The sequence below is a fragment of the Macaca mulatta genome, chromosome X (genome assembly GCF_049350105.2).
Source record: "Macaca mulatta isolate MMU2019108-1 chromosome X, T2T-MMU8v2.0, whole genome shotgun sequence".
Taxonomy (NCBI): Eukaryota; Metazoa; Chordata; class Mammalia; order Primates; family Cercopithecidae; genus Macaca; species Macaca mulatta.
Genome location: NC_133426.1, coordinates 53,058,754 through 53,069,383, shown reverse-complemented (window position 1 = coordinate 53,069,383; position 10,630 = coordinate 53,058,754). Strand labels below are relative to the sequence as shown.

Genomic DNA, 10,630 nt, shown 5'->3' with positions numbered 1-10,630 from the left:
CAGGCTTATTTTGTCGGAGTGTATGCAACAAATGTGTACACGGTAAAAGTGAATACAGAAGAGTTGAAAGCATTCATTAAAATGCTGACTCCCAGTGACTTTTGGGGGGTAAGAATCGAAACCCCATCGCTCTACCTGTAACTTGGATGAAATAAAGATTTCCTCCTTTACTTGGGACTCAGGAGTCTAAAAATCCATAATCCCCGGGGAGTAAGCAGCTTCCTGCCTTCCTTATTTCAAAGCCCCAGAGGTGTCAGTGTCTAGAGCTGGAGCCTAGTACATCTCCCCCCACCCCGCGGGCCAGCAGAAGGGGTCCTTTGCAATCAGGCTCCCAAAGCCGCCTTCCGCAGCCCACACCGGTAAGACCAGGGAGAAGGGACACAGAACGCTGGTGCCGGGATAGCGACCCGGTTGAGGTCTGCGAGGGAGTGCCGGTTTGGCTCCACCACCCACGGACACGAGCTCCTCTTCCGGTCTCCATAATGCGCATGCGCATCACTGGCCTTTAAACGTGCACCGCCGGTCCATCCGGAAAGAGGATCCGGCAAACTAATTACAATCTTGTTCCTCCGCCGTTGCAATGAACTATTTTCTCTCAATCGGGGGTGGTACTTTTGAGTAACCCCTTCCGAATAGAACCCATAGCAGCCTATTTAGCTCGGTCTCCACTATATGAAGATTTCCTAGGGCTTGGTGTGACGCAAGGTATACGAGGCTCGGAAGGACACCGCGCGGAAGGATCCGGTTTGTTGTGGTGTGGGGAGGGGGAGACGCTGACAAACCAAGATGGCGGCGGCGGCGGCGATGAAGGCCGCGGTGTTTGGGAGGTAACTGTGGTGGCGAAGGCTGCGGTAGTGGGGAGGCAACGACACAGTTTGGAAGAAACGGAGCAGGACGAAGAGGCGGTAGCAGTAGCGTCAGCTTGAGACTCTCAGAGCACGACGGCCACACGCCCCCCTAGGCCCTCGGCGGGCGGCGGCTGCCCCGCTTAGGGCCTAGCCTCCGAGCATTGCCTCGGCTTCAAACAGCGGCGGCGCCATGAGTCCTTAAGGGCGCTCCAAGCCCTCCTGATCCCTGGCCCAGACCTAGGGCCCACCATGGAGCCGGGGTCCGACGATTTCCTACCGCCGCCGGAGTGCCCAGTGTTCGAGCCTAGCTGGGCCGAGTTCCGAGACCCTCTTGGCTACATCGCGAAAATCAGGCCCATCGCAGAGAAATCGGGCATTTGCAAGATCCGCCCACCTGCGGTAAGCCCCGGGGCCGGTTTTCGCCGGCGGCGAGACGGGGAATGAAGCAGTAGGATAGCCAGCGGCGAAGTCTGGGGCGGAGGGCAGCTCGAGGTGGGGAGAGTGGGTGGCTGGGACCGTTGTGGATGCGGCGCGGATCGGAAAAAGGGTGTTGGGCCAGGGGTCCTCTCGTTGTGTGAGGCCCACGGGTGACCTGGAGTCAGAGATCTACCCCCACTCCGGCTCTTCAGAATCACTCTTGGTTTAAAACCGGGATTCCTAGTGGGCCGGAGGGAGTTCACAGAGAGGCACCCCGCACATCTCTCTTAGTTAGCCCGGGCCACGTAGGTCGAGGCTGTAAAAATAAGGCGTTTCTCCAATCTGTTGTCATCACTTCCCTTAAGGCACGCAGCATGGTATAGTATTAGTAGAAAGATCGCAGCCCTGAAGGGAGACAGACTTGAGTTCAAAACTCCACTTTGAAGCTTAGCAGCTGTGTGACCTTGGGAAAGTAGAAGTAATCTCTCCGAGCCTGTGAAATGGGTCCCAGGAATGGTTATTTAGAGGATTGAATTAAACTAGGTAGCGTCTGTATGTAGTAGGCACTAGATAAGTGGTAATTACTGTGACTGTGAGGGTGTTTGATGTGGTCATTGGTTATTCCTATGTAGGTTGACTCATATTTACTCATACCCTGCCAGGCCAATTCATCTATGATAATATCCTGGCCTGCTGGACCAGTCAGGAAATCAGTCTCACAGGGATTGCTCTGTCTCCCTTGAGGTGGGTTCAGGGAATTGTCCTCTTATTTTCCTCATCGAAGGCAATGTCAAGGCCTTTTCTGCACATCATCCCGCAGACTTGACTTCCTATGGAGATGTTTGGACCAGTCAGCTTGGTGGTGGGGTGTGAGTCCTTCTCAGATTTCTACTCTGTTCTGGTCCAGGATGTAGGAGATCCCAGAGGATAGGGCACTCTTGGGCCCCCAGAACAGAATGGAGCCATGGAATTCTGTCCCCTTTGGAACATGATTCACAGGGGTCAGCAACAAAGGCCATAGCTTTCCTCCTAGGCCTGGCTTCAGGCTAGAAGTCCCTCAAGGGCTAGGGCAAGCTGCTGCCTTGCTGGTATGGTGGAAAAATGATGATAATGTTCAGTGATCACTTGGGATTCCAAGCGCAGAAATTGAGCTTTGCTGGAAAAGGGTGTTTTTGAGTGGGTGTCTTCTGGCTGAAATGGAATAGGAAGCTTCATTCCTACCTGAGGAGGGCACCACAGGCCTTCTTATCCAACTTGGTGCTTTCTGGTGCTCAGCCACAGATCTAGGATGGTTTCAGATAGATCTTCTAGGAGGTGTTGGGTAAGCTAATTTCTTCCTTCTTGGAGTCTGGCCATAGATTTCTGAGGTATCCTTGTCCATGGTGAGGGAGTGGCAGTGGGTAGAGGGTCAGGAAGGCTAGTGGAAGGGAGAGGCAGGAGTCCTGGGCAGCCTCAAGGAGGCACTCCCTGAAGTAGTGGGCAAACCTGTGGGAAAGAGAGGCGTAGGTGACATGGGGGTAGTTGAGGCCTGAATTCCTTTTTTTTCTATCTTGGACTGACTTAGGCAGGCTGGCCTTGTGCCGGTGTTGTTATCCTGCTTTGGGGGATCAGGAAGGGAAAGAATGACATGTCCCAGGTGTGCATGGCCAGCAGGAGGCCATCCTTTATTTTGCTTCTTTTCACTGGTCAACAGTGTGCTTCCCTCTAATCCAGGATACCTGGCTGTCTGGTTTGGTTTGGTGTTTTCCTTCTCTATGGCTGCTCGTAGGACACCTTTAGGCAGCTGGCCTTCTTCTGGTTGAAGTTTGAAGTACTTGCTCAAGTGATGCTTGGGCCCAGGGTGGGAACCTGTATATGGGTGGGTGCCTGGGAATTGGAGGTTTGCTGGAGGAAGGATGGTTTCGGGCCTGAATTGCTGGGCAGGTGACTGCTATGCCTGGGAAAGATGGGTGGGAGGAGAGTTGTGGGTACCCTGAGTAGACCCAGGGGAGTTTGGAGGGATCTTACTTTCTTCATCAGGTAGCCAACCTTTTTTATCACCACATCCCAGTAATACCAACATACTGAGCATTTGGCATACAGTAGTCTGGAAATGAAGGCAGGCGGTTTGCAGGGCCTTCCCAGGTATCTGTTGCATCCATGGCTCCTGCTGTAGCATTCCAGGGCTGCCATTTCCTGTCAGGTGCTGATTGTCTAGAATTTGATTCAGCAGGAAAGAAGAGTGCCCGGAGTTTGGGGTTTGAGCACCTTTTTAGCTGGGTTACCTGTGCTGAGGGGACTGCCCTATCCTGATGAGAGGCAGGCCGGCACGGGGAGCTTGTCTGGATTTGAGCCATACCATTTTGGCCTGCGTTTTTTTTTTTTTTTTTTTTTTTCTTTTTGGTCCCTGCTTACTGAGCCCCAGATATTTGCCACCTGCTTTGGCTGGTAGGGGAAGGGGAGTGTGGTCTGTGTATGCATGCAAGTATAAGTCCTCTAGCCCATTTTCTAAAAGTATGTGTGCAGAAGAGGTCAGCAGATTTTCTTCTCTTTTACTGTCTCCCCCCCACCCATGTGTATGCATATATGTATGAACACTGGTGTCCGGTGTAGTGCAAGGGCCTTGGATCAGAGGTCAGAAGACGTGGGTTCTTGGCTCTGCCACTAACTCAGCATGTAATTTTGGAAATTTCACTTTTTTTTCTCTGAGCCTCACTTTCCTCGAGCATTGATTTAGGTTATTTTAGGTTCATTTTGCCAACCCAGCAGGAACCAGGGCTCTGGGAAGGAGAGGACTGCGTAGGAGGTTGGAAAGGGGTGTTGGAGAGTGGGTTCTTCACAGCTGACCTTTGGGCAGGACACAGCAAGCTCCAAATTGGCAGGGCAGAGTTTCTCCCACTTTCATGATTCTTACCTGACTTCCCTCCCCAAATCCTCCCATTCTTTGCCACCACGGTCAGGCATCCCAGCTCTTACCCCCACCCCCTGGAGCTCTCTCCCCTGCCTCTTCCTGTACCAGGCAGGTGTATGAGAGAGGATCCACAGGAAGCCTTCCAGACTGGGTGAGTGATACACATACTTGCTCCCTGTTCCTTGCTCTTCCCTGCAGTGTCTATCTCAGGCCCTTAAACTGAGAGAACAAACATTAAAGGGCCAAACCTTTACGTCCTGCCAGAATCGGAGCTAAGCTACCCTGCATGTGTATTGTGAGGTGTGGTCAGCCTTACACGTCAGGTCATAACGATGACTCCTTTGAATAACATTTTCATTTGAAAACTAGTTTTAATTTTTCTTATTGGTCTTGTGTGGAAGCCAGGGCTAGAGTTCATATTCCCACCTCACAGATGAGAAAACAAGTTCAGAAAGCTAAAATGTCATAGCTAGTAAGTAGCAGATCTAGAATGTGAACCCATGTCTTCTGACTCTAGATCCTGTGTGCTTTCCAGTACTCCCAGGCCTGTGTGTCCTACAGCACATGCCTAGGGGATAAGGAGTTAATGTGGGTGTGGAGAAGGTTTAGGGTCAACAAAACAGAGGCTCCATCTCTTAATTTCTTGAAATCCTGGCACTGTACTGTTGGGTGGGACTCAGGAGAAGTTTCCTAGGGCATGTGCATGGGGCCTTGGGTGTGGACTTGAGGGCTGCTAGACTCTTGTGAGTTCTGGGGGGAGGTAGGGGTGGGTGGTTGGGTAGGATGTTTGTAGGTTAAAGGGTCTGGAGTGGCTAGAGGTCTGGGAAGGTGCCAGTGAGATTCCGAGCTGCTTTTGGTGAGTTCGGTCTTACAGTATGCTAAGATAACTCAAGTCCCTTTCCCCTCTCTACCCTCTCAGGACTGGCAGCCACCCTTTGCTGTGGAAGTGGACAACTTCAGGTTTACCCCCCGAATCCAGAGGCTGAATGAGCTAGAGGTGAGAAGACTAGGAGCTGGTGGTGGGGTTGGGAGAATGGATACCTGAGTTCTAATCCCACTTCCCTTATAGTTTCTCTGACTGAGGTACTTTACCTAGCTAGGCCTTTATTCTCTCTTCTGTGAAATTGCATTACTTAGTGTGCCCAGGGCATGGAAGAAGCTTTAGAACTCTGAATATAACCAAGAGCCAGGGGCATTTAGCATTTGTGATTTGATAGCCCAAAGGCTAGGGACATATATCTCTTTCTCACAAAGGTTTGTTACTTCTGAAGCTCCCCTGTGAACTAGCCTGCCCTAGCTGAGTCAACAAAAAGGAAATATGGAACTGGCTGATACCCCTTCTTCCTTGGCCAGCTGAATGTGGCTTCATATATCCAATTCATCCACAGCCCTGTGCTTTCTACTTTCCTTCCATGGGTGCTTGGTAAGGTGGGAGTTTAGGTAGATGGGCAGAACAACACAAGAACTGGGCTCTGTGGAGGCTGGAATGGTTAGAGACTTGGCCAGGGGTCAGGCAGGTAGGATTTTCCTTCTCCCTTTTGTTCTGTACAGGAAGTCCAGGCCCTTTTCATGGACAGGTGGGGTTTTCCCTGCTTGAGAATGCCCTGGGGTAGTGAGATTAGGCTCACTGAAGCCATTTCCACGTAAGATCCTGGAGTTTTCCATGGAAGCTCTAGGTTAGGCATATGCTGCCACTGCCTCCCCCATTATTATGTACCCACAAATCTTACTAGATGTCCAAGGGGTGGGGATTAGGCCCAGGCCCAGCTGAATACTTACACCCTAAAAGTTCACTTGTGTTCTAGACCAGAGTTCCTCAGCCTCGGCACTATTAACAGTTTGGGAAGCTAAGGTGGGAGGATTGTTTGAGTCCAGGAGTTCAAGACCAGTTTGGGCAACATAGCAAGACCCCATCTCAGAAAAGAAAAATATATCTCGTCAGGTTTATAGGGGTACAGCTTGGGCAAGATGTTGCCTAGCATGACACAAGGGCAGGTTTTCTATAGAGGGAGTGCTGGCTAATGAGAAGGAGCAGGGATGAGGCCAACTTCAGAAAGCTAAGGGGCTGAGGTCGAGGGAGCACTTCCTTGCCCTTTGAGGGTTCTCACAGCTGAGGAACTGTAGCTTGTTTCTTCGCACAAATAGACCTTAGTTTTTCTCAGCTATGAAATGGAAAGAGCTGTCTTTGTTCCCCCTAATGGGATCAGGGCAAGGTAGTGAATGGTAGTGACTATCTAGTTCTTCCAAGAACCAGGCCCTCTGACTGGAGTGAGGAGGTTATAGACTTGGGGCCTATGGGAGTCCTTCTTGGTTACTGAGATTTCAGGGAAGCATGATACATATCTTGTTCCTAGTCTCTTTGGCCCACATTGGGTCCTGGGTTGGCCAGGTGCTAGTGCTACTCTGATATACCATCTCTTAGTTCTAGGCCATTCTGTCTATAATTATAGCATGCACTTTCACCCTTCAGCCACCATGGAACAAGTTTGGTGGTACATAAGGAGGTGCGTGTGCCTTTTTGGAGCTTTCTTTCTCTGAAACATGCCTAGAGCTTAGATATAATTCTGAAATTTGCAGAGGATCTTCACTGTTCCCCTCATTAAGTCTACCCCTCTGGGGTAAGTGGACTGTGCAGTTATTTTCCATTTATAATTATTAATAAAAGAAAAAAGGAGTCCACAGTGAAACTGATTTGCTCAAGACAATATAACAAATAAGTAGCAGAGGGAGAGCCAAAGCTCAAGTTATGTGGCACCAAAATATCTTGATGCTTGCTGTGTGACCTAACTCCTCTGAGCCTCTGTTTCCTCATCTGTAGAGGAAATGATAATACTCACATGACCCTGTCAGGGAGATTGACAGAGGACATATCTAAAGCTTTTGGCAGTTGTGACCCTCTCTATTGGGACTTGGGCTTCTCTGATTGACTAGAAGGTGACAAATGAGAGAGAAGTGGCTGGGTGCAGTGGCTTGCGCCTGTGATCCCAGCTCTTTGGGAGGCCAAAGTGGATGGATTGCTTGAGCCTAGGAGTTTGAGACGAGCCTGGGCAACATGGTGAAACCTCATTGCTACAAAGAATACAAAAATTAGCTGGTCGTGGTGGCGTGCGCCTGTAGTTCCAGCTACTCAGGAGGCTGAGGCAGGAGAATCACTTGAGCCCAGGAGGTCAAGTCTACAGTCAGCCGTGATTGCACCACTCCATTCCAGCTTGGGCGACAGAGCAAGACCATCTCAAAAAAAAAAAAACAAGAAGTGAGAACGAGGTGGGGCTAAGCACTGCCTAGAGTCTGGGATCCGGTTCATTGGGAGAAGCCCTGGGTAGTGAAAGTGTGGACTGCTGTATTCCTCTGTTCTCCCCTAAGATTGGACCCAAAGATAGTGGTCAGTGGGAGGGGGTGGCCAGCCTCTTTGAGCCATTTTTTCTTCAGGCCCAGACGAGAGTGAAACTGAACTACTTGGACCAGATTGCCAAATTCTGGGAAATCCAGGGCTCCTCCTTAAAGATTCCCAATGTAGAACGGCGGATCTTGGACCTCTACAGTCTCAGCAAAGTAAGAACAGGTTTTTGTCAAGCACCCCCCACCTCACCCCAATATCCTTGGTACTGTGGGGGCCCCCTTAGTTTGAATATTAGATCTTTAGGCTGCAATGGAAGGGGCACAGCTTGGTAGCACACAAGCTGTCATGAGAACATCTTGGAATCTTTTGCTGCAATTTGAGATTGGGATAAGGGGATAGCCTCCTGTGAAGTGAGGGACTAGAGTTGCCCTCATTGCCCTTTTGCCCTTTCTACAGGCCTACTCCCTCACAAAAATACACATGGCATATCCATGTCTTTTCCTGCTTGTTTTTTCAGATTGTGGTGGAGGAAGGTGGTTATGAAGCTATCTGCAAGGACCGTCGGTGGGCTCGGGTAGCCCAGCGCCTCAACTACCCACCAGGCAAAAATATTGGCTCCTTGCTACGCTCCCACTACGAACGCATTGTTTATCCCTATGAAATGTACCAATCTGGAGCCAACCTTGTGGTAAGGATGTCAAAGTGGGGCAGGGCGCGGCTTTACCCTTCAGCACAGATTTCCACACTTGCTCTTAATGAAACTGGTTTAGCGGACTGAAGATCTGGGAGTTGGACTCTGCTCTTTCCTAGTGATGCTTGTTCTCTTTCTGCACTGCTCAGGGTCAGAGGTCCTGGAGTTATCTGTACAGCTAGCTTATTTGTTATGTGACAAAGTTTTAACTGATAGAGAAATCAGATAAGGGAGAGCTTGGGCTAGAAGGTGTGGGAAGAGATGGCGTCTGATTTAGTTGGGGAGATGGTTGGTTGGTGGAGGAAGTGACTGGAAGGGAGGAGTGATACAAGCAAAGGCACTGAGAATTCCCAAAGTGTGTGCTTGGGTCAGGTGAGTGGACCACAACTTTGGATGCCACTGGGTGAGGGTAGAGGGAAGTTCTTGCTTTTGCGGGCTGGAGTCCCATGTCCTGACCCTTACCCCTCACCTGTCCCCAGCAGTGTAACACACGTCCATTTGATAATGAGGAGAAGGACAAGGAATACAAACCCCACAGCATCCCCCTACGACAGTCTGTGCAGCCTTCCAAGTTCAACAGCTATGGCCGGCGGGCCAAGAGACTGCAGCCTGATGTGAGTACTCCCCTTCTTCGAACTTAGAGCTTTGAGGTGGAGGGAGTCCTTTCCTTCCCTTTGGCTAAGGCTGTGTTCCCTGTTCCACTATCCCTTCTTTTGTTCTCTGAGTTCTTCTGAGCGTTAGTGTGTGCCTCTCTCTGGCTTCACTTTTGCTTTTTTCTCCCCTCTCAGCTGAGCTGCTGAGCTGGGTCTTGATCTGTTTGTGCAGCCTCTTTTGTATGTCTGCTCTTCTTGCCTGTTTTGTTCCTTTCCAGACTCACTCTGCTCATAGAAGTAGAACTCTTCTTTCTCCTTATACCTGTGTCTTTTGTTTTGTTTTGAGACATAGGGTCTTGCTATGTTGCCCAGACTGGAGTACAGTGGCTATTCACAGGCTTGATCATAGTGCACTATAATCTTGAACTCCTAGGCTTGAGTGATCCTCTCGCCTCAGCCTCTTGAGTAGCTAGGACCACAGGTGTGTACCACTGTTCCCAGCTCCTTATGGCTATGTCTTCAAGCAGAAGCTTATGTGCGAGGCATTCTTCTTGGCACTGGGAATACAACAGAGAACAAGATGGACACTCCCTGGGCTCAATGAAGCATGTAATTTAGCAGATCCTATTAGTCACTGCCATTTGTTGGTAATGCCAAACACTGCTAGCTTTTTCATATATATTATCCCTAACCCCCCTCATAACTATAAGGGAGGAGGTAATATTCTCATTTTACAGTTGGGAAAACTGAGATATCCTGTCTTTTATTCCTTTCCGAGAGAGGGCCGAGGAGGCAGCTCACCTACCCTCAGTCTCCAAAAAGCAACACTGAGTTCTTGGCTTAGCCCATCTGTGCCTCAGCCCCCAGCATATCAGGTGATATGTAGTCTGAGTTATTGTTCTTTTAGGATGGGACAGTCTGCCCCAGATAGCAGTCTTGATTCATTTCCTTCTTTCCTTCCAGCCGGAACCCACAGAGGAAGACATTGAAAAGAATCCAGAGCTGAAAAAGCTACAGATCTATGGGGCAGGCCCCAAGATGATGGGCCTGGGCCTCATGGCCAAGGACAAGACTCTGCGGAAGAAAGGTAAGTCCTAACAGGCTGGGGTGGCCTCACCTGAGGAGAAAAGTCAGGGCCCTAAGTGTCCTAGACCTCTGTTTACAGCCATTTTTCTCTCTCCCAGATAAGGAGGGGCCCGAGTGTCCCCCCACAGTAGTGGTGAAGGAGGAGTTAGGTGGGGATGTGAAGGTGGAGTCAACTTCGCCTAAGACCTTCCTGGAGAGCAAGGAGGAGCTGAGTCACAGCCCTGAACCCTGCACCAAGATGACCATGAGGCTGCGGAGGAACCACAGCAATGCCCAGTTTGTAAGGACCCAGCCCTGACTTCTTAATGCTCTGCTTCTCGTCCCTTCAATAAGCATTCCCCTGCATGGCACTGGACCAGGTCGCATTAACCACAAAAGCGGGCCTCCATGGGCCCTGCCCTCAGTTAGCTTCCTTAATTGGGGAAACAAAGCCAACTCACATGGAACAAAGAGCAAGAAAGGGTGATCAAGTGCTGTCAACATGAAGTGCTGGAAGGGTCCAGAGAAGGAGCCTCACCATTGCTTCAGGATAAAGGCTAAGCTCCTCATTGCCATGCATGATCCAGTCCCTGCTGACCTCTAGCCTCATCCCCCAGCACTGCCCACCTCACTCCTCTGCTATAGCCACACTGAACTCCTTGTAGGTATGTTCATTTTTCCCCGTAAGATGCACTATGCTTTTTCATCCCTATCCTTTGCACATGTTGTTTCTTCAGCCTGGAAGAGATTCCCCCTGTTCTCTGCCCTGTTGCCAAGTTTTGTTTT

At 50.2% G+C, this 10,630-nt stretch overlaps 1 protein-coding gene across 50 annotated transcripts in view; it reads left to right on the top strand.

Moving 5' to 3' along the window:
• Window positions 1-249: 249 nt before the first annotated feature.
• Window positions 250-10,630, top strand: part of KDM5C (lysine demethylase 5C) — an 80,114-nt gene continuing 69,733 nt past the window's right edge. For 19 of the 50 annotated variants that reach the window (XR_013412919.1, XR_013412931.1, XR_013412928.1 and 16 more), the window contains exons 1-7: window positions 250-1,247; window positions 5,075-5,152; window positions 7,585-7,707; window positions 8,013-8,183; window positions 8,666-8,800; window positions 9,743-9,866; window positions 9,964-10,145. Coding sequence is in view for 25 of the 50 variants with exons in the window: in XM_077989044.1 (XP_077845170.1) it covers window positions 1,098-1,247; window positions 5,075-5,152; window positions 7,585-7,707; window positions 8,013-8,183; window positions 8,666-8,800; window positions 9,743-9,866; window positions 9,964-10,145 (963 nt within the window). In the remaining 25 variants the exon portion in view is untranslated. Of the gene's footprint in view, window positions 1,248-5,074; window positions 5,153-7,584; window positions 7,708-8,012; window positions 8,184-8,665; window positions 9,655-9,742; window positions 9,867-9,963; window positions 10,146-10,630 lie in introns of all 50 variants that reach the window. The other 31 variants (XR_003726159.2, XR_013412930.1, XR_013412922.1 and 28 more) reach the window with 5 other exon arrangements.